This window comes from Zootoca vivipara, chromosome 11 (assembly GCF_965207765.1).
Source record: "Zootoca vivipara chromosome 11, rZooViv2.hap1.1, whole genome shotgun sequence".
NCBI lineage: Eukaryota > Metazoa > Chordata > Lepidosauria > Squamata > Lacertidae > Zootoca > Zootoca vivipara.
The window spans coordinates 11,323,886-11,347,599 of NC_142594.1; the positions used below are offsets into that span (position 1 = coordinate 11,323,886).

The 23,714-nt window shown below is 45.4% G+C and overlaps 2 protein-coding genes across 3 annotated transcripts in view; one reads left to right on the plus strand and one right to left on the minus strand.

Moving 5' to 3' along the window:
- Positions 1–2,614: 2,614 nt before the first annotated feature.
- Positions 2,615–21,674, minus strand: KIAA1143 (KIAA1143 ortholog). The gene is made up of 3 exons (XM_035129703.3): positions 21,443–21,674; positions 14,918–15,071; positions 2,615–3,562 (listed from the first exon to the last, which is right to left on the minus strand). Exons 1-3 carry the CDS (start codon positions 21,548–21,550, stop codon positions 3,357–3,359), a joined length of 468 nt encoding a protein of 155 aa, XP_034985594.2. The 5' UTR covers positions 21,551–21,674; the 3' UTR covers positions 2,615–3,356.
- Positions 21,661–23,714, plus strand: part of KIF15 (kinesin family member 15) — a 50,221-nt gene continuing 48,167 nt past the window's right edge. For both annotated transcript variants that reach the window (XM_035130123.3, XM_088654133.1), the window contains exon 1: positions 21,661–21,844. In XM_035130123.3, the coding sequence (XP_034986014.2) occupies positions 21,826–21,844 (19 nt within the window). In that variant the 5' untranslated portion in view covers positions 21,661–21,825. The remainder of the gene's footprint in view (positions 21,845–23,714) is intronic.

The window sequence follows — 23,714 nt, forward strand, 5'->3', positions numbered from 1 at the left end:
GAATTAAGGATGGAGTTATATGTAGAGGCATTGGCTGGCTTCACAGTTTTTCCTGCATCGTGATTTTTGCATAACACACACACACACACACATCATGATTCACAATATATTGCCAGGTCAAATATTATGAAACCGATGATCACAATATGGACTTCAAACCAGTTTGGGACGATATATACCGTATATTGCCCAGTCCTGGCTCTAGGCAGGTTTTGCTGAAAACTATGCCTGTGGAGGACAGGTTAGAATTCAGAACCGACTGGGAGGTTTGCCCCACTCTGAGTGCTTTTTTTGTCCCTGCTGAACTGTGTGCAGAGGAAAAGCCACCAAGCCAATGATGGACCTGTTGAAGGCAGATTGTACATGGGGCAGCACAGTGAAGAAAACAGTAGGCAAGTGGCCTGCATGCTCTCTTCACTGAACCCTAGTAGCACTCTCAAGAAGGACGGGTCTTAAATACAATTGCTTACTGTGCTCCTAACAACCGTTTCTGCCTATGCAGAATCAGCTGGATGGTTTCCCTCCCTCGCCAGCCCCCTTCCTGCTTTCAAGGTCAATTTAATTCTCTTTGATCTTTTGGGCATCATTCACCACCTTGATAAACACAGCGCTGGAATTACCTTTCAGCTAATGTGAGTTGCTTTGCCGACTGTGTGGGAAAAAATGCACAGGGAGCATTTCTGTGTAGAAAACAGAGTCCAGAGGATTTCTGGCGCACTTCCAGTTCCTTGGAGAGTACATTTATTCATTGGTTAAGCAGGCAAACAGCTATACACTACGGTGATCAGCATAAACAATATTTGATACAGTCACATCCCAGAAACACAGAATTCTCATTGCCCTTTCTCTTCCTCTGCAAGTGCACATTAGTTTTCTGTTTAGTTTAGCAACAGATGGAAGTCCACAATCTAGCATATACCCCACCCACACACTGTGCATACCTTTTTAGGCTTACTATAGCGGTATGGAGTCTATGGATGTTCTTGGAACCCAATTACCATCAGCCCCAGTCAGTATAGCCAATGGTCTGGGATGGTGGGAGTTGTAGTTCAGCAACTTCAGTGTGTGCTTTTGTGTTATGGGTGAGTTTCATCCCACTCCAAATAACCCCACCCACTTCTTCAGCCTGAATCTAAACTGTTTCCTCTCTGATAGAACTCCTCCATCCTTAAAGTTCTTCCCTCCTTTCAGCATGCCATCTTCCATCTCTCTCAAATCCAGGCCCAGTCTCTTACCACGACCTGCAGGCCAAACCTTCTTTCAGACCAAAGCTTCTGCTCCATCAACTGTCCCTTATTACTGTACCCTTATTACTTCCAACCCTGCTGAAAAGGGGAAATGGCAGTGGAACCAACCAGGAAGTGTGTGTATGGTATATGTAAGCTCCATTTTAGCCAAATCCAAGGGCAGTTCATATAAACTATTAATTAATTAATTAATTGTCTGCATTAGCTGTTTCTGTAATTGTGGTACAGTGGTACCTCGGGTTCTCAAATGTAATCCTTTCCGGAAGACCATTCAAGTTTTGAAACGTTCGAAAAACCGAAGCGCAAAGGGCTGGCTGCAAGTTCAATTGGAAAAATTGAAAAACGCATTCAACTTCCGATACGCGTTCGAAAACGGAAGCAATGACTTCCAGGTTTCCGGCGATCGAAAGCCGAAACGTTCGGCTCCCAAGACGCTCGAAAACCAAGGTACCACTGTATCTTGGGAAAGCTGCATTTCAGGGAGATGCATTCCAATGCACAAACTGATCTGCAGAAAGATGGAGCTACTCTTTGGTTCATAAACTATCCAAAAAATCAGTCCCTAATTCTGTCCAGAGGACACCTGGGCACAGAGGGTCTCCTCTTCACCATGCTCTATTCTACCAAGGGTGTGAGGATGTGTCACATGGCGATGTTATGTGTTGCTGTAGCCCTGGGATATCAGGAGGGGAAGTAAAGGCAGTTGCTACCATCAGCCATTCAGCTGTTGCAGTTGTTTGATGTATCGCCACAGTGGTCATGGCTAGACAGGCACCAATGACGATAATTCTGCCCCTCCTCTCTTATGAATCTAGGAACTTCCAGTGGTATGTGGGGCCGACTACATGCAGATATATGCACCCACAAATCCCATATGGGGAGATGCCTTTCATAGATATTTTTCTGAATATCATAGTCGCCATAAGCCTGCTGAATGTCCTTATCTCTGTAACTGGGTGGTTCTCTGGATTAGTGAAATAAATTGAGGAAGACGTTGTGTTGCCTCTCCACATGGGTCATTTGCACATGCTGAGTAGCTTCACAGTCTGCTCCAAGGGGAAAGGATGCTATGCTTAACTGCTGTCACTAAGACACATGGGGAAGGAGGAAGTGAAACTCAATGGCAGAACCATAGCTTGTACTCTTAGTTATCAGAGATGATGTGAGGTCATATAAGAAAGAAGTGGGCTGTACGTAAGCATCTGTCCTGAATGCCTTAGAAACAGGATATCCTTTCTTAAGACTCAGAGTGAGACTGGATAATCCATTCATTGGGGTCTTTTCAGTCTCCATATCTTTGGAGCCTCTGCTACATTCTAGATTAAAGGATAATCATTTATAATTTGGGGAAAATACTGCTAAGAAAGTTTATAGGCTGGGGATAAACAGTTTTATTTTCTCAAGAACAGTGGGTAAAAAAAACTGAATCACAGAAAATAATTTCACACAGCCATTTAATCGTGGCATTAAAATATCAGCTATACTAAAAACAGCTGTTGCACCCAGCAACATCGGACCAACTCCTTGATGAAGCTTTACATTGTTAATCCTGCTACATGTTTTGTAGCAACACACAATCCATTCCTGGTTACAGAACACACTGAACTTCCAAATATTTTTCCACTAAAGGACACTCTGCGGCAGGGTTTCTTCTTTTGAAATCAATATGCCCAGTGTGATCAGAATCCCAGCAATTCTTTCGGTCCTTTGAGATACGACAGACAGCTTTGGCAAAGCAACATTATACATTTTTAGTCCACAGTAAACAGACCTTACATTCCTCTGATTGGGTAATCAGGTGTAATTGAGTAAATATGCACATACAGATGCCATCTTTTGACACTAAATTCTTGTTGAAATAAAGTAAGGGGAATGGTTGGCAGATAAATCTCTCCGAATATTTATATGTGCACCAATAAAGATTCCATTATGTGGAATATCAAACTTGTACAGATTTCATTTTTTCCATAGTTTTGTTCAAAGATCTTTCATGACTATAGATGTACATTCAAATAAAATTAAAAGTCCCATTCCGTGTCTGTTTCCATGGTGTGCTCAGCTCAACTTTCTGCCTGTGAGGAAAAACTGTATGTCTATCCAAATCTGCTCCTAATCATCACTCTCGTCTTCATCAAACGAAAGCAAGCTGCTATTTTTTACTTGCTTGGTTGTATTTTGGGAGGTTGGAGAAATCCTCTTCGTCTCTTTTCTCTTCTTACTTGATGTGGCCGTCAAACCGGAGTATTTCTCTTCTGATGAACGCTTGGGAGGTTTCCTAAACATAATCTTTCCATCTCCAGATTCAGCTTCTTCATCTAGGGTAAGAATGCAAATAGTCCTTTATGTGCACACTCTCACATCTCCACTTTCCCACCTTCTGAGTTTCAAAAGAGTATGATAATCCTACCGGATATCTCAAGTAGCCTGGGAAAAGGCTGCAGTAGTACAGAAGCTTATTCTGCAGTATCTTCAGACAAAGGCTGAGACACACCATGATCTGAAACTCTAGAGAGCCACTGCAGACTATATTAAAATGAAGCAATGGTCTAAGCCAGGCACGTCCAACAGGTAGATCGTGATCTACTGGTAGATCACTGGACATCTGTGGTAGATCACTGGTAGATCACTGGCTCCCCCCAAAGAAGCTCAACAACTTTGGTTCCCCTAAAGAAAAGCTCAACACTTTTGCCCTGCACCCTCTAAAATGTGGCTTTCCTCCTCCCTAAAAAGCTCAACAACCTTGACCTGAACCCCAAAAGGGGGGGTAGGTAGATCACTGCCAGTTTTTAACTCTGTGAGTAGATCGCAGTCTCTTGGGAGTTGGCCAGCCCTGGTCTAAGCCATTATAAGGTACCCTTCCGTTTCTCTCAATATTAATTTGTCTAAATACCACCCCACCATCCCAATTCTGTCTTAGTTTCACTATATGTGGTGAAAGTCATAACAAGATCAGGTTGGCCCAGTGATGTGCTGCCACTGTAATATGTTGATCTGAGCTACTGCAATTAAATTTCTCAAAATTTCATATATGAAAGCCCAGGATCACCTGACTTCAAAATTAGCAAGAGTGGAGAAATTTGATGCAACTATTTGAAGGAAACTGGCAAATGTTACAAAGAATCTTCATAACTAATGCAGTAGGTAAGCACACAGTCAACTTAAATAGTATTCATAAATGAAAATTAAAAAAATAAAACGACCCTAAAGTTGAAAGTTTCCTTATTTTTTTCCAGGTATTATCAGTATGGACGGTATCTAACCAAGCTTAACTACTGTGAGTAAGAGCAGACCCAGTGACATTAAGGACTGCCTCTTGCCCGATTTAATGTCAGACTCTGACCTGGAAGGCTAGAGTTCAAATCCCCAATTTGGCCATGAATTTCACTGGGTGACCTTGGGCCAGTTACTGTGTCTCAGCCTAGCCTACCCCACAGGGTTGTTGTGGGGTTAAAAGTGGAGGGGGAAAACAATGTACGCCACCTTGAGCTTGTTGGAGAAAAGGGTGGGGTATACATGCAATTAATAAATAAAATAATATTGTTACCACAGAGCAGGAAGGGAATCTTGAGTATGTAAAGGAAGGACAGAATAGAGCCCATTCACAACAGAGAAATCATGGTCTGGTCAACACATTTAAACTACAGTGGTACCTCTACTTACGAATTTAATGCATTCCGAACGCACATTTGTAAGTCAAATCCCATTGGAATGCATTGGGAGAAAAAAATTGTAAGTAGAAGCAACCCTATCTAAAAATTTGTAGGTAGAAAAAATCCTATCTAAACCGCATCCAAGATGGCGGACGGAGCTCCATTCGTAAGTAGAAATATTCATAAGTAGAGTTATTCGTAAGTAGAGGTACCACTATATGTCATTGTGCATGTATAAGGAGTTATAACCTACCAAACCCCACAGCACAGCGTAGGTGAATCCCGCAATGAAATAAATGGTGGTTGCATAAGAGGCATTGACTGATGGATTGCAACCACGGTACATAAAGGGCATCATAATGCAGTATGTGAATGCTAGTAAAGGTTGCTTGAGGAAGTCAATGAAGACAAACTCTTGAGACTGGTAATATGCGAGGTGAAGATCATCGGCAAGATTGAAGCAGCTCAAAACTGTTTTGCTAGGTATGAAAGCTAGTGTCATGAATCACGAGCAAAGCCTTATGCTGAGATGGCTTGCAATTTTGATAATTTATAGGTGGCGGAGCATTGACAGAAATATCAAAGCTTCTCCTCGGCAACACATTTTTCTTAACTAAGTAACAGAATGTTTTAAAAATCAATTTTCTAATAGAAACTTGCCAGAAACACTGTGGTTGATTGATCTTCATTTAATAACTTACTCTGTGCCCTTGCAACACCATTATCTTGAGATTTATAATAAGCCTCAGCTGTGATGGTACATGGTACCTTTTCCATCAAGGCTGTCATGGAAAGCAGTGCAAAGGTGGATTCAATATGAACAAAATGGAGTACAGAATGCACTCCTGCCGTAACAATTACACTACTGTATTTAAAACCAGTTCAGGGATCCAAGCCCAACTCAGCTATGTATTCTAAGAGCAAGGGCGTACCCACCGCGGGGCAAGTTAGGGCAGCTGCCCTACTTTAGAAGCAGGGCTGGTGGGCAGAGGCGGAGCACAGCCCGGCGGAGCGCGAGTTCGCCATTCCCGCTGCGCCGCGCCGCACCCTCCCTCCAGCTCCCCGGCGCGCCCTCAGGCAAGGCCAAGCACGGCGGGGAACCAGGGAGTGCGGCGCGGTGGGCGGGAACGCCGAACTCGCGCTCCGCTGGGCTGGGCTCCGCCTCCGCCCACCAGCCCTGCTTCTAGGGAGGGGCACAGCCCGGCGGAGCGCGAGTTCGCCGTTCCCGCCCGCTGCGCTGCGCCCTCCCTCCAGCTCCCCGTCGCGCCCTCAGGCAAGGCCAAGCGCGGCGGGGAACCAGAGAGAGCAGCGCGGCGGGCGGGAACGCCAAACTCGCGCTCCGCTGGGCTGGGCTGGGCTCTGTCTCCGCCCACCAGCCCTGCTTCTAGGGAGGGGCACAGCCCAGCGGAGCGCGAGTTCGCCGTTCCCGCCCGTCGCGCCGCGCTCTCCCTCCAGCTCCCCGTCACGCCCTCAGGCAAAGCCATGCACGGCGGGGAACCAGGGAGCGCGGCAGGGGGGCCTTCCTGCCCTGGCGAACTCCTGCCTTGCTGCCCCCTTTCCTGGCGCAGCGGCAGCTGCACTATTGCAGGCGCCTCCCCAGCTTTCCTCTCTGTGACAAAGGCGCCCGCCTTTGGCCAGGGTCTTTTCGATTGGGCCATCGCGAGGCAGCGGGAGGAGCTTGGCTCCGTCATCTGCCCGCATGCAAAACCGTGCAGGGGTCGGCAGTTGCTGAGAACAGGGTCGCAAGGAGAGAGGGGCGTCTGCGCGGTTCCAGATCTCTCTTTCTCTTTCTCTCTCTCTCTCAATCTCCCAGCTGGAGGGAGGTCGTGCCACGGTGCGCTCTGTCGGGCTGTGCTCCGCCTCTGCCCATCAGCCCGGCGCCTCTGACTGCACTTTCCCCGCCCACTTTGTGGCCCCTCCCCTTCCGTGCCTTGGCCCCTCCCCTTGCCCCCCCCTAGTTTTGATCCTGGGTACGCCCATGTCTAAGAGTTTTGCATTTGGACCTCAGCAAAGACAAGAGCTGGTTCTCCATTACTGCTCGACGCCGCTGCCTTTTTGAATTAAATAAGGCAGAACAGGTAGGGCAGGAGTGAGCTGGGCTGATGTTCTTTCTTTCTCTCCGCTCTCCAGTACAAGGTCTTGGTTTATGGCTTACTATCCATAGACTGGCCAAGACTCCCACTTCACTACTTGTCTGGATTGAAAGCTGCCAAAACTTCAAACAAAATTAATGGTACAGCACAGTTACTATGGCCTCTCCCAGCACTGTCTCGCACAGGGCTGGCAGGAAGAGCAGGTGATGAGCAGAAAGTTGACTCAAAAGAAAGCTCATGATCAGGGTGGATTTGATTTGAATCAAATCGATTTAAATCATGGTTTAAATCACTAGTCAGTAAGACTTACCGGTAAATCATTTTTTAACATAATGAATCATCCTTACTGGTATAATCTTAATATTTACAACCAGATGAAGGTTTCATTTTTGGAATAATAAATTTTCAGAGCAGTTTTTACAGTTATCTCAAAAATTACTGATTTGGTTATACTATTAGAAATACACAGACAGATAATTATGAAATTATTGTGAGGTTTAATAAGTTAACTGTTTATATTTGGACAATTTTTCGGCTGTACTTTACTGGGAGAAAAATTATCACTTCCTTAATAACAATTTAAACAATTTATTTAACTGAAACAAGAACATTATAGCATATGTATCCATGTTTGTTAACTGATGTGGTTAAACAATTAAAGAAAAACTTAGACTGAGTTTTAGCACACCATGAAAAACTTAAAACAAATCCTTATTTCCTGATGAATAGCCTTTGGACTATAATGAAACTTAAATAGAAAACTACCTTTTAGAAATATTTTCCCTCCAAAAGCATTTGATTTTTAAAATCCAATTTAAATTTAAAAAATACGATTTTTTTAAAATCCTATTTTTTATTTTTTTTAAAAAAACAACATTGAATTTTATCCACCCTGCTTATGATTGTAGAAGATGCAGAGCAGACAGGCGTCAATCCCATCATTTTGGGATAGTGATTTTCCTCTAGATCAAGGATGTCCATCTGTTCGATCACGATCTACATTGGGTCTTCCTCCCCCAAAAAAGCTCAACAACTTTGGTCAATACAATGGGTAGATCACTGCCAGTTGCTGGGGTTTTTTTAGTGGGAGTAGATCGCTATCTCTTGGAAGTTGGACATCCCTGCTCTAAATCATATGGCGGTGTGCTAGATCAAGTGGCACTGAGAGAGTCTTTCTGACGATGTGGAAATCAGAGGGACTAGTATAAATATGTTGTAACAATGTTTTTAATGAAACACACACACACACACACACACACACACACACACACACACACACACACACAAAACCAGACATTGACCCATAGATTATCTACAGAAGAAAAGAAAACCTGGCAGCCGACAGAGTTGAGAGAACTAGGATAGGATACGCTGGCTCACGGATATCAAAGCCTTTCAATCAACAACACCAACCAATTTTGGGAGCCCTTGACTCCACTCCACATTGTCAGCAGTGGTGAACTGGGAAATAAATCAGCGAGGAATGACTACAGGTAAAGTCTTATGCAAGCAGTTTGCAGGAAGAATGAGAAAGAGAAGATGAAGTCCTAAATCAGCTTGGCTAACATGTTGAAGGAAAGCAACTTTGATTTGTGAGGGCCTGCAAAAAAAAAACACTAAAAAAGGATACTTTCCCTTTAGCTAGGAACAAAATACATCTCACCCATCCTGAGATACAAGAGTGATGGATTTCTACTGCATCCTATACTGGTAGTTGGGCCAATGACCTCCAAAAACTGATGAGCTATCTATCTTTGAAAAGTTCAGAGAGGGATTTGTAAAAGAAACAAATGCTGTTAGAAGCCTGACAAAAGCCAAAGACAGGAATATGAGAGGAATTGCTTTTTATCGAAAGTGAGCTGACAGTTGTAGGCCGGTGGTGAATGGTTAGGTTTTACAGAAATGAGGCAGAAGTTAATTTTGACAGAAAGTGAAATAAAACATTAATAACAACATTAAAACTTTAAGATTAACAGATCAGCACAGCTAAGATTGCCCAGGAAGAACATATCTGGCACAAACAAGGAAACAAATGTTTTAAAAATAGCTGGCAATGTTACTGGGGAGAATGACGTTGTTTAAAATCCTTTAAACAAATACTGTTTGTGTCGTTGCCGTGGTCCTGGACTAAGAACCTTCAGAGGCTGAGCTCTCCAGCAATGGCTCTAAGGAAGCATCTTACTAGTTTCCTGATCCTTCCCAAATACAGTCCTCCGCCTTGGATTTTGTACCCTGGCCACAAAAACCTGGAGAAGTTCCAGATGATGGGGAACTAACTTCATATTCCTCCAGTGATTAAGAAAGCCTTGGAGAAAGCTTACTGAGAAATGATATACAATGAAATGAAAAGGATGTTCAAAATAACTTTTTGTAAAAAAAGAAGAAGAAGCTTTTCTTTGGGGAATTATAGGGGCAGAACTACCTAAATTGTATAGAAATTTATTTATGTATGCTACTACAGCAGCAAGAATGCTACTCACCCCAAAGTGGAAAGAAGCAGAAGTCCCAGTAAAGGAAGAATGGATACAAAAACTTATGGAATATGCAGAAATGGTGAAACTTACCGGAAAAATAAGAAATCAAGATAACAAACTTTTTATAAAAGAATGGAAATGGTTTATTGAATATTTACAGATAAATTGCAAACAGATAAAAATATCAACTGGATTATTGTAACAACCTGCAGTCTCATAAGAGTATATGTTTAAAGTAGATAATTAAATGAGCAAATTAAATGAATTTGGATATGCGGAAGATATTAAAAAATAAATTTAAGGAACTGCAGAAAGAGGGGGAAGGAAGTCAAACTTTGAAATGTTAAATTGTTTGTAGAACTAATGAAATGTATAAATTTGAAAAGTATAAATACAGTAAAAACCCTGGGAGGCAGGGTTCCTGTGGGAGCACTTTGAAGGTATGTCATTCAGGATTGACCCATTAAAGTTCATGGGCAGGACCAACTGAGGTCCATTGATTTCTATACGACTTAGCTGAATAAAAGCCAGCCGTTCCAAAGATAGCTGTACTCTCCACTTGGTCCCTTACCTCTCCCACCCCAACCTGGCCACAGTGATCCATGCGACGGTCACCTCCAGGCTTGACTACTGTAATTCGCTCTACGCGGGGCTGCCCTTGAAGCTGTCCCAGAAACTCCAGCAGGTGCAGAATGCTGCAGCGAGGCTCCTCACGGGGTCCCTGCCATGGGAGCATATTCACCCAGTGCTTTTCCAGCTGCACTGGCTCCCGGTGGAGTACAGGGTCAGATTTAAGGTGCTGGTTTTGACCTTTAAAGCCCTTCATGGCCTAGGACCCTCGTACTTAGGGGACCGCCTCTTCCGGTATGCCCCGCGAAGGACCTTAAGGTCCATAAATAGAAACACCCTAGAGGTCCTGGGCCCGAAGGAAGTCAGATTAGCCTCAACTAGAACCAGGGCCTTTTCAACACTGGCTCCGACCTGGTGGAACGCTCTGTCTCATGAGACCAGGGCCCTGATTTCTTTCCGCAGGGCCTGTAAGACAGAGTTGTTCCATCTGGCCTTTGGCCTGGAACCGACTTGATCCCCATCCCCACTTTCCCTTTTCCCTTCCGTATGAGGCTGCATTTTAATTTTTAATTTTAATGTTGTATTTAATCTTGTTTTTAAGTTATATCTTAATCAATTGTTTTATTTTTGGTGTTAGCTGTCCTGAGCCTGGTCTTGGCTGGGGAGGGCGGGGTATAAATAAAAATTATTATTATTATTACTCTCCACTTATTAAGACAATTTCAAAAGGGAAAAAGAAAAACCTTGTTTTAAAACAGGTAAATCACAGTTCTATATGCATACACACACAAATTCAGTTCCCAAGGATTGTCATTTCTTTATTTGTGTGGGTTCTTCGCAGAAAGTTGATGGGTTGTTGTTTTATATTATAAAATCAAAAAATTACAGTGGTGCCTTGGAAGTCGAATGGAATCCGTTCTGAAAGTCCATTTGACTTCTAAAACATTCAGAAACCAAGGTGCAGCTTCCAATTGGCTGCAGGAAGCTCCTGCAGCCAATCGGAAGCCGTGGAAGTCATGTCGGACGTTTGGGTTCCAAAGAACGTTCGAAAACAGGAACAATCACTTCTGGTTTTCAATCATTTGGGAGCGAAAACATTCAATTCCCAAGGCAACTGAAAAACAGGGTACGACTGTACTAGGGATCAGATGTAATTATTTCATGTGTCAGGGCACCTTATATGGCAATAAATGCACACATGGTGGGATCATGGTGTGACTGAAAACATGCATCTGTTTCACACACACATTTTGCTTTTTGAGGGGGGGGGCGGGTATCCTTTAAAAACCTGTATGATGAAGCCACCCTCTTAACAGTCTATTTCAATAGGGGTACTGTGAGATTGCAAAGGCATCTATACAACCCTCAGTTTCCACAATGCTGTGCAGAACTTAAGAGACACAGCACAGAGCTCAGTTTCTTTCCCCATAATGGAGTCCCATATTAAACGGAGCTTCCTTCCAGGCTTCCTTTGCCTGCTATCAATTCAAGACGGAAGCGGGAAAGCCATGTAGTTCTGTCACCATGGCAGGGCTGAGGGGGTCATCAACATGATCTTTACTCACTAAAGGCAGAAGACTAAATAGCTTAACTGCAAACCTGTTGGCTTTCTCCAGCACCAACTGTACATGTTCCTCTAGCCACTTATTCAGAAAGACTCCGCTCTAATGTTCCCACCGGTATGGTACCTCACAATTCTCAGACCACCTGAACTAAATATGTCTCTTTTTCTCCCCTGAAAAAAGTGTTGAAATAAAGAGCGATGAAAACCAATCTATTGTCCTGGTGTTTAAAGTCAAGTGGTACACAAGGTTATAGAAATAACAGCAAGCCAGTAAGGCTGCCAATCAGCTACACGTCAGCATAAACTCAAAAAGTGCTAAAGCAGCACTTTGGGGTGTAGAAAGTGTACTTTGATGCCCTAGCAGATAATGTGTGGCATATGGCTTAAAAAAAACTAAACAAGAGAAAGAGAGAGAGAGAGAGAGAGAGAGAGAGAGAGAGAGAGAGAGAGAGAGAGAGAGAGAGAAGCCAAGCAAATTGAACAAGACTAGAATAATATTACAGTTTGAATGAGTAAGGACACTCGCTGCCAAGTTTTTGGACTTGTGCATACATTACAATGTCCCAGAGGCCAGATGTACTAGAAAAGGAGCAGGGGGGGAAATCAATTCTAGAGATTATAATGAATACATGAAAAAGGCATTATACACCAATTACCATTTTCTGCTTCTATGAAATTTTATCTCAGAAAAGATTACCTTTGACAGGACAGTAATTCTCTCTAGGATTCAAGTGGAAGGTTTACAGAAAAATATTGCACAGAAACAGACTTAAGCTCTTTTCATTTTTAGAAACTAATTTAGCTTCTACCAATAAATTAAGGTTAAGTGAAAATATTTAGATTGTGACTAAAAACAATTCTGTTAGGAGAGAGCTGCTTTTTCCTCTGAAGAAATGTAGTTGATGGAATCACTGCAAAACTGATATAAGCAGCTGGGGTGTATGGGGTGTTAGGGGAGAGGTGGTATCTCTGGTGGGGGGGGGCATGCCGTGCTCGTTCTGGGGTAGTTTGTCCACCTTTGGTCCCCCACCCTGCACTCAGCTCTCACCTGTGGCTCCTAGAAGCTGTCAGCATATGACAGCAGCCACACCCTGGGAACAGCTTCGACTGGATGGCTAAACCAGGTGAGGGTAGCCAATGGGTCCCAAACCCTTTGTGATTTTGAGACTTCCCCTGCTTGCGAATACAGGCTCTGGCGGATTGAGTGGACGAGACCAAGAGCAGGTCCAAATGGTCAAGAAAGCAGTTTCTGCGCATGCTGTAGAGGGAAGTAAGGGGCAGGTGGGGTTTGTCAATAGGGCAAGTACACCATCTGAGAGAAGGAAAACTCTGCTTGTAAACCTCTACTGCCTTGTGGCTGTACTCAATTGTGAGAAAAGCTTCAGAAGTAAACCCTGAGGGTGGTGTCTTGTACACCTCTTTCCACCAACTCATGCAGCCAAGCTGGTGCCAAATGTATTGGTCTGCTTTCCTTTGGACCACATCAGTCTTGTCATCTAGGACAGTGTTTCCCAACGGGGAGCCATATGGCCCTCTGGGCGGGGGCTCCAGGATGTTCCAAGGAGGGGCATAAATGAAAATTGCATAAATGGGGGGCCACAGCACGAGGCTAGGGGGCCACAGAGGGAAGTGAGAAGTGAAGGGGGGGAATCAATTTTGTTTTTTAAAAAATCCTGATTGGCTGGCTATCCACTTGGCCAATCACAAGCTAGTAAGGGGGTGGCTCACCAGGGCCTAGCGCTCCTTTTTGCCATGTGTGTTTTCTTGGAGCAGTCCTGGTTTGTTTCTGGCAGGAGAGGGCCCACGATCCAGAACCCCCAGATCAGGTAAGTGCGGTGGTGGGGAAACAATGGGTAGGGCTGGGCAAGCCCGAGCTGCTTGATAAGGTCAGTGAGGACCACTTGTTTTTAAATTTTCTCCCATATACAGTGGTACCTCGTGTTACGTACTTAATCGGTTCCGCAGATCCGGAAACTGCTCATAACATGAGGTGCCCTTTCGCTAATGGTGCCTCCCACTGCTGCCGCACCGCCGGAGCGCGACTTCTGCTCGCATCCCAGGGCAAAGTTCACAACAAGGGGCATCTACTTCCAGGTTAGCAGAGCGCATAACCCAAAGCATTCTTTAGGGGGACGGTACGTAAGATGAGGTTTCACTGCATACAGAATTCCCTGTGCACCTTTTGGACTGTATATGTAGGTTTCCCCCTCTGTGTCAAATAACTGTTTATAAACAAAACATTTAAACAGCTACCTTTCTACCAGTGGCGTAGCCAGGATTTTTGTTGTGGGGCAGGCTTTTGTTAGTGGGGCAGATTTGTACAATTGTGTTTTTTTTTAACTTAGTGGGGGGGCAGCTGCCCCCCTGCCCCCTTGGCCACACCCATGGGGGACACAGGAAGGAAACAAGTTTGGAAGGGGGCCATGGTCGGAAAAAGGTTGGGAACACTAATCTAGGCAGCCCATGACCTCCATACACGCTGCCCAGGATGGCACCTTAGAGAGGCCACTTCGATGCTGCTAACACAGCAAAAACAATGCAGCAGTTACAAGTTATCGGTCTCTGCAGCCACAGCGAGTGCTGTGACTTTCCAGCTGTTTGACTTCACCCTGGGAGGCGCACTCCATTGTCCCTCGAGACACATGGATGCCAACAGTAAGCAGTTGCCTTAAACACGGTTATGCCTTTCTGTCCCTTTGCTGTGGCTGTCACACTTGTGCTGTTAAGTTCCACCTTGCATCTCTAACCTTATTATCTCTAACTAAAGCTAGGAGGAGGAGGAGGAGAGAGAAAGCACACCCAAAGTAGCCCCTAGAGCAGGGGTCGGCAAGGTTTACCTCGCCTGAGCCGGTTCACTCCTGCAGAGATCGCTCCATGGGGTGGATCGCGTCTGCACAGGTGCAATTTCCGGCATCTGCATCTGCCACAGAAGCAAGTCCCCACTGCGCCAGTTTAGCGCAGCACGTGGGGACTCGCTGAGCAGGCGGCTGGGTTCAGGGGCGGCTCATGGACTGCTTAAATGACCCCCGTGGGCTGCAGGTTGCCGACCCCTGCCCTAGAGAGATGAAGCAGCCGTAATGCAGAAAGGAGAAAGGCAGCGACTTGCAATGGCAAACCAGGGAAATGGGAATTAGTGGCAGTACTGGAAGATCAACGCAGAGAGAGTGCTAGGGAGAGGGGCAATAAGGAATCAAAGTGAGCAGAGCAGGGGGTTGGATAGGCATCGTATCCAAAGTAACTGACAAATTAGAAGGCTACTTGATAGAAACTGTCCTTCTGCTTAGTAAAGTATGCTGAACTTTGTATTTACAAAATGTACCTGTGGTTTTGGGAGACTCTTTAACCTCCTTTTTAATCTTCATCACTTCTTCGGCACTCAGGTCCCCTTTTTTCAAAACAATCACCTGTGGCTGTTCATCCTCTTTGTCACTTCCATCGTCATCGTCATCAGCAGCAGCTGGGAGCTGTTCTCTCTGGAAGAAAGGAGGAAAGCTAAGCTATTCAGGTGGTCATTCCCGAAATAATTTGAAGGTAAGAGAAGCAAGATTAGTGGTCATCTACTACCATCTGACCAGTTCTTTTGGGTTAAGGAAAGGCAAAACAATAATTGGAATTGGCAGAACATGAAATTATAAAATGTCAGGAAGAAGGCTGGCTGGAACATCTTCTCCCTGTCATCTTCTATGTCGGAACTGGAGAACCTCTGGCCCTACAGACATTGTTGGACTGCAACTCCCATCACCCCCAGCCGCCATGGCCAATGATCAGGATTGAACAGACTTGTAGTTCTGCAACACTTGGAGGGTCAAAGGTTCCTGAGTCTTGTTCTTTCTGAAGGGTCCTCTTTTATATAGTAAAATAATTCTAATAACAACTACATCACCTGAATCCCACACATCATTTAGTTTTATTGTAAGAATGCCCCTTTGAGGCAAACCATGCATTTAATTATGTACTATGTCCCGCAAGTAAGAAACAATACTTTTCTAATAAAAAGTATTGGTCTGGTGTTTGTTAAACATGAAGTGGCATTTAGGTCCTACCTCTGCCATGAAGTTAGCCTGTGGACAAACTACACCTTCACTGCCTCAGTTCATTTTTCAGTTGTTGATTGGGATAAATAGTGACCTGCCGTTCTAGGTGTTGCTGAGATAAAACATAAAGGCCCAATCCTAAACAGGAGTAATTGCAATTGAGCGGGTATTGAGGATTGCTGTTTAAAGGACTTTTGAACACACCATGTCACTCTTGTGCCTAATCTTAGCCATTTTCACTAGAAAGTCTGACAAGAAACAATGCATTTTTTTCCCAGGTAAGTATGCTTGGGATTGCAGCATTAATTGCAAAGTAGCAGGCAAAAGATGTAATGTTATGGAGCTGGTTTACAGCTACAGATTCCAAAAATCTTACACAAAACTTGCTTCCAGTTATCAGCTAGAATCAACAGGTAGAATCCAACTGGTGCCCTTGCACTCGCACAAGACCTTTGGATCTAGACGCCTCCACTAACAGAATAGGACAGGTGATTTTTACCCTCTACCCCTACAACCACGAGGTTCTACTGTCATGAGAGAGGGAGAAAAGTTTTTTCTATCCACTTTCCCCTCGCCATGCATAATTTTATAAAAGTCTATGTTCACCTCTTAGTCACCCAAAATGCTGCTACTTTACTCATAGGGGAGTTGTTCCATTCTCTTGATCATTTTGGCGCCCTTTTCAGAATATTTTCCAGCTCTACAATATCTTTTTTGAAGTGAGGTGACCAGAACTGTACCCAGTGTGTTTGAAATGTGGTCACACCACAAGTTTATATAGTGGCATTAGGATATCAACAGCTTTCTTTTCCAATTCTTTCTTAGCAGTTCATAACATTGAATTTGCCTTTTTCACAGCTGCCGCACACGGGGTTGACATTTTTATGGAGCCAGCGCCAGCTCAGACCCCATGAGTGTTTATATGCCCTTCCAGGAGCCCAATGCATAGCTGTCAAGTTTTCCCTTTTCTCACGAGGAAGTCTATTCATCATAAGGGAATTTCCCTTTTAAAAAGGGAGAACTTGACAGCTATGGCCCAATGGGAACCCACCCGATCTTTCTGGAATCCAGTCTAGATTTGCAAATCTGTGGTTTTCAAAGACAGCTTATACCAAAAGCAACTCAAATGCTTTCAGATTTCTGTGAAATGCAACTAGTCAGTCAGCTTGCATCTAAACTACAAAATGTGACAGCTTTTTATCTACGCAAAGCAACCCAGCTTGAAGGTTTGTACTGTTTCTCATTTCTGCAGCCCCAGAACACTCACCAGCGCAGGCAGAATAGGAAAACAATCAAACCTACGAGACATCAAATGCAGAGCTACAAATTGGTTTCCATCACACTGCATGAAACTGTCAGAGAAGCGTTGTTACTAAGGACAAATGGAAATATTACTTTTCCTCCTCTTTATCATTCTCTGCTGCCTTTTCCCCCTTTGACAAATTGTTCATTAAGAAAGGATCTCGCCTGTTTTGTCCAAACTAAACCTGCTATCTATCTATCTATCTATCTATCTATCTATCTATCTATCTATCTATCTATTTCTCTCTCTCTCTCTTGTATACAGCCCATCATCTATCTATTTGGAAACGGCCCTTCATAATCTATCTATCTATCTATCTATCTATCTATCTATCTATCTATCTATCTATCTAGTATACAGCCCTTCACCTGTAGATTTCAAGGCAGTTCACAACATAAAAATACATTATAAAAACCACAAAATACATAATTAAAAATAAGAACAAAAACAAAAAAATAACCCCCTCTCACACAACACACTCAAAAGGGCATCAAATGTCAATCAGTCACAGGCCTGGTTGAAGAGGAATGTTTTTGCATGGTATAATGAAGGCGCCAGCTGAACCTCCCTGAGGAGAGCATTCCACAAATGGGGAGCCACTGCAGAAAAGGTCCGTTTTGCAAAAGAGCATGGCTGGAAGGCAGGCTGGAACCCTGAACTGGAGCATTCCATACTTCAACGTCTTGCTGCAAGCTCCACATGCAAAATATTATTTGTTAGATTTTTGTCCTGCCAAGGCAGCGTGTACAGGGTTCCCAGGTCTGCTCTGTGAATAGACCCAGACCTGATTAACATCTGCAAGACTGCTGCATGGCTTGAGTCTTTTGGAGTTTGCTTTTGGATAGTGAGAATAATTGTATGCTAATTCACATAGATATAGAAATTGGAAGAGACCCTAATGATCAGACCAACCCCTGGCAAGGCAGGAATATGCAGCTTTCCCTTATGGGTATCGAACCTGCAACCTTGGAATTATCAGCACCACACTCTAACCAAGTGAGTGATCCATGCTCTGTCCACACAGTGGGGGTGGGTGGGTATGTAACTATACTTTTAAAAGCCCACAAGGGAGGGGAGGCAAACCCACCCAATCTTTACTTCCCTGTTCTCTGCTGGTTAAAGCTGCCTCTCCCTGCCTGGCTCCAATACTGGCAAGGAAAAAACTACGTAAAGCAGAGGAGCATGGCAGGGTAAGGCTGAGTGGGGGGTGGGCAAGTTTCACTCTTCTCCACCAACATGCTCCTTTTAAGGGTAAAAAGTTAACTCCTACCCCTGCTTTATAGCCAAAGGGGCAGTCACATGTTTAATAAACATGCACAAGTCTGGGGTGGCTCCAGTATTCATTTATTTGGCTTTAATTTATTTATCAACTGCTTTACAACCAAACCAGACCGTTAGACTTCTACAATCGTACAATTATTAATTTCTAGAATGACTTCAGCAGAAGCCGCCTTCAACAGCCTAAATATTAAAAATATGGAATGCTTTGTGAATTTGTGTGTCACCCTCATACAGAGCAAGAGAGGCCTATAGAGATTCAATATAACAAGCTTATTTGCATGCACTCTAGGGCTGGGCACGAGCAGTGAGGCTTTTCATATCTGTTTTGGAACTGTGTCTCACTCACACGAACCACTTTCAAAGCTCAGTCTTCACCCACTTCTTTAGCAAACAGCTGGTGGCGCAATGCCGAAGGGCTGCTATGTCAAGAGAGACAAAGAGCCTGGCTATGCATGCAAATCTGACATAGACACTTCTCTGGGTTTAGGACCAATTGTTTGAAGTGGTGATGCTTCTGGATGCCAGTTGCTGGAAATCCCAAATGGGGAGAGTGCTGTTGGGCTCAAGTCATGCTTTAGGGATTCCCACAGGTATCTGGTTGGCTACTGTGGATGATGGATGAGATGCAGTGTTAGAAACTGGGACAGAAAAGGTAGGTGCCAAATGGCTTTGGGGGTCTGGGTTGTGGGCGCCAAAACAGAATGTCTAGTCGCCATGGGGGGAGGGTCGGCAACACTTTTTACTTATTATTTTGATAAGCATGAATTAATATGCAATTCACATAAGTGACACATTGATATTATCATTTTTTAGCAGAAATTGTTAATACATGTTTCATTTGGTGTTTACAGTAAAAAATATTGGTACCACACGTCAGTTTTCAAAACTGCTCTTTCTTGTTAAACACCTTAACGTATTGTCTATCCTTAATATATACTTTGAGGCTTCAAAGCACATACATTCCAGTAATTCTTGAGTGTCAGCCAGGCGCAAAAAATGACACCCAGACTTTTTGAGGTGCTCATAAATGGAGAATCTTTAGGCGCAGAATGCGCCTGGAGCCCTGCTAATTTCGAACCCTGATGAGATGGGCCATTAGTACGATCCCACAAGCTTTTCTTATGTTCCTATTTAAATCGTAGGCATTTAGGGTGTGCTTTTTGGGGGGGGGGGTCCACCTATAACTTAACAGAAGTTATAGGTTAAGGGTTTGACACCAGATCAAAAGCCAGCAATGCCATTCCATGCATGCTAGTTTGGGATCGTTGGTCAAAGTGGCCATTTATGCTGCAAAGTGTTAGGAGTAAGATTAATTCAGTTTAGCTTGCACTCCCTCTGCTGTTTGTTTCTGCAAAAATAGCACACCAGTCATTGTGATCAGATCCTTCCTTTCTCAAGAAAGCAGGTATTTACTATCCCCATCTCTTTCTTGCACACACCTTGGCTAAAGAATAAAAATGCACTTGGAGTGAAAGATTTGGGATCTCATTAGTTAGGATGTTCCCTAAGAGAAGAGAACAGAATGCAGGGGGAATGTTTAGGGAAGTTTTTAATGTTTGATCATGTTTTTAATATTCTGTTGGGAGCCACCCAGAATGGCTGGGGAGACCCAGCCATATGGGCAGGGTATAAATAATCAAGGTAAAGGTAAAGGGACCCCTGACCATTCGGTCCAGTCGTGACCGACTCTGGGGTTGCGCCCTCATGTCGCATTATTGGCCGAGGGAGCCGGCGTATAGCTTTCAGGTTATGTGGCCAGCATGACAAAGCCGCTTCTGGCAAACCAGAGCAGCACACGGAAACGCCGTTTACCTTCCCGCCGGAGCGGTCCCTATTTATCTACGTGCTTTCGAACTGCTAGGTTGGCAGGAGCTGGGACCAAGCAACGGGAGCTCACCCCGTCCCAGGGATTCGAACCGCCGACGTTCTGATCAGCAAGCCCTAGGCCAGGGGTCCCCAAACTACGGCCCCCGGGCCGGATGCGGCCCAATCGGCCTCCCAATCCGGCCCGCGACGACCCCCGCCGCCCGCTCTTACGGCGCGCGGCACGGCGACGATCAGAAAAATCGGCAAAAAATCGCCAAAAATCCATTTTGCGCATGCGTATGGGCCTCTCCCGACCCAGAAGAGGTCATTTCCGATGCACTTCCGGGTCGGGGGAGGCCCATACACATGCGCACAAGCGATTTTCGGCGATTTTCCCCCCGCCCGTGTGCGTGTGCGCATGCACACGGGCGCGCACTCCCCCGCCCTCCGGCCCGCTGCGCGCGCACTCCCCTGCCCTCCGGCCCGCCGCGCGGTCGGCGCGGCGGGCACCGGCCCACTGCGCGGTAAGTCTGGGGACCCCTGCCCTAGGCTCTGTGGTTTAACCACAGCGCCACCTGGGTCATTACTACTACTATTTATTATTATTATTATTATTATTATTATTATTATTATTATCAGTGTTTTTTCTTGGGGGGGGGGTGCATACCCCTAAACGTTTTGTGAATCTAAGTTTGGCCTCATTAAGGGGCAGTATTTCAATATGAGTAGGAAAATGAGAGTACCCCCTAAACATTTTTTTACCGGTAGAAAAAATGCACTGATTATTATTATTATTATTATTATTATTACTGTAATAAAAGCACTACATCCCGTATTGATACAGTTTTGTCCTGTATTTCAGCTCTTCGCTCTATCTTTGTATCTGAAGAAGTGTGCATGCACACAAAAGCTCATACCAATGACAAACTTAGTTGGTCTCTAAGGTGCTACTGGAAGGAATTTTTTTTATCTTTGCCAAGTTAGGGACCCCCAACTTGTTAAGGAGGTTAACCCTAACCAAGGATCCAAGTTACGGACCCTCTCCAAACGCATGTGTTTGAAACGGTGTGCGAAAGGCCAATGTATTCAAGCTTTGGGTCTCTCTAACTTGTGGCAACTCCAGAGGGGCCATCCTGTTAGGCAAAGCTTTGAAGTCACTTCAGCACCAGAGGAGGGGGAAATCGACCTTTTGCCAGAACAGAGGTGGCAACCCTAATTCGAAGCCGGGTAGAGCACGACACCCTTAAGCTCAAGGTCGTGGGTTCGAATCCCACTCTGGGCGAAAGATTCCTGCGATCACTATATAGACGACCCCCGTGGGCCCTTCCGCTTCTATGAAGCGCGGAAGCCTGGACACCAGGGCGACCCTCTCCCCGCCTGGCCAGGGAAGGGCCCCGGGGCGGGCGCTCGTCGCCGTTACCTTGGTGTCCACCGTGGGCCCCTCCCGGTAGCCGACTTGCGCCTTGAAGCGGCTCAGGAAGGCGGGCTCGGCCGGCCGCACGTACGAAACCTGGTTCTTTTTGCTCATGGTGGCGGCGTCGCTGAGGTAAACCTAGTCTTGCGTTAACGCCGAGCGACGGCGAGTCACGTCACGCCGACGCCCACCCCACCCCACTCTCCGCCATCTTTCTTTCCCTTCCCGCCCTCTCTCCCCGTGTCACGTGACGGAGGCTTTCCTTTCCCCTTCTCCATGGCTGCCCCCGCGGAAGCTTCGTTCGCGCCAAATTTAAACAGAGCGCCATTTTCAGGCTTTTAAGCCCTCAGCGGAGTCGACGTTGCGGCGGAGGGTTACCGGGGCGAAGAATGGCCCCCGGGTCGAAAGGTAAGAAAAGGCGGTGGTGGGGCGAAATGGGCTTCGAGGGAGGGAGGTTGGATGGGAGCTGTGTGGAAAAAGCTCTTTTGCCCTGTGCGTGTATTTAGTGCCTGCGGGATTTCCTCTACAGCAGCTGCTGTCGGGAGTCGGCGTTCAGGAAGGCAGAGCTGGCTGGGGCTCGAGAACTCTGCATGCGAGCAGGAGAACTCTTGCCGGCAGGCGGGCGGGATCCGCGGGACTCCCTGCGACGGGATGGGGTCGGATTCGCACACGCAGCTCAAGCCCCGGATGCGCGGGGAGGTTCCGAGGCTCTCTCTCTCACACACACACACACCCCACACACGGTTATGTGGGGTGCCTTGTAACTGAAGGAGGCTATTCGCCCGTTATAAGGTCATATACATATACTGTAAAAGATAAATGCTCGTAACTGTATATATAAACCACCTGTCTGAAATTCCACAGAAAAAAAGTCCTGAACAAATTTATCTCAAATATTTCTCTGCAAGGTCAAAGTGGGAAACCTCCCCATTGTCTCTTTCCTCACAAATTCTGTTTAAAGGGCACATTTAAGATATGAATAGGGTGAGAGCCTGTGACCTGGCTCAGGAACTAAGTATTTATCATTATAAAAGACTAGCCAGGCTCCCCAGGTAAATCCAGCCAAATGACCATTAACAGGTAACTTGCCACTTGGATTTCTGTTGTAGACCGCCTTCTCTGTGATGTAGGTGCGATGTTTCGGGGGGGGGAGGTCTTTGGGCTACACCCCCCCTGTGATGTATCTATGATGTTTCTGGGGGCGGTCTTGGACTCCAGGGCGGGCAATTTAAAATGTCTATACAGTGGGACCTCGACTTACAAATTTAATCCATTCCGAATGCACACTCGTAGGTCGAAAACTTTGTAAGTCAAGTTTCCCATAGGAAAAGTGGTTTCCCATAGGAATGCATTGGAAACGGAAAAATTCGTAAGTCGAGGAAACCGCATCTAAAAACTCGTAAGTCGAGGAAACCTCATCTAGCTGCGAACGGGTTTTCCGTTCGGATGTCGAAAAAATCGTAAGCGCACGGCCACTTTTTCCGCTCGTAAGTCGAAAATGTCGGATGTCGAGTAGCTCGTAAGTCGAGGTCCCACTGTACAGTCATACCTCAGTTTATGATCGCTGCGGTTTGTGATCGATCAGTTTGCGACCGCCACGGACCTGGAAGTGCTTACATCCATGTTCCGCAGCGCACGGATGCGCAGAAGTGCTCTATCAGCGCGATGCGGAACGCGCATAAGAGATGCTCCATTTACGACCTGCTCGGGGAGCGACCGGCTCTCCGGAACCAATTGAGGTCGTAAATGGAGGTAATACTGTATAAGAGTTTGCAAACCTTGGTTCTGGGTCTTTCCTCCACCTCCCTGTTGCAACAGCTTTTAATAAAGATCAGGCTTAACTAGCCACCTTGCTTTTCACTAGAATTCTGGTCTGGTCTCTGTCATTTTACTAGCCTGTAAGGGCTTTCAATTGTGCTCTGCCAGAAGTCTGGGCTCCCTCCTTGAGAAGGACCCCTTTTAACTCTCATAACAGCCCTGTTTTTAGAAATACTGTAGTTAAAAAAAGGAATACGCCATTTCGTAAGTTACTCAGCAGGATCTTCACTTTGGCAAGGTAGGGCTGAAGGGATGGTTCAGTTGGTAGAGGGTGAGACTCTTCATCTCGGGGTTGTGGGGTTTGAGCCCCACTTTGGTGGGGGGAAGGTTCCTGCATGGGCTAGATAACCCTCATGGTCCCTTTCCAACTCTAAGTTATTTATGGATAAGTCCCACTGAACTCGGGTCTGTTTCTGCTTAAGACAGGGGTCAGCAAACTTTTTCAGCAGGGGGCCAGTCC

Excerpts from the sequence above, each read along its gene's own strand:
- KIAA1143 (XM_035129703.3), bottom strand. The coding sequence starts at position 21,550 with ATGAGCAAAAAGAACCAGGTTTCGTACGTGCGGCCGGCCGAGCCCGCC. Across the intron at positions 15,072-21,442 it reads GGCCCACGGTGGACACCAAG|AGAGAACAGCTCCCAGCTGC; the intron begins GTAACGGCGACG and ends CCTTTCTTCCAG. Across the intron at positions 3,563-14,917 it reads AGAGTCTCCCAAAACCACAG|ATGAAGAAGCTGAATCTGGA; the intron begins GTACATTTTGTA and ends TTCTTACCCTAG.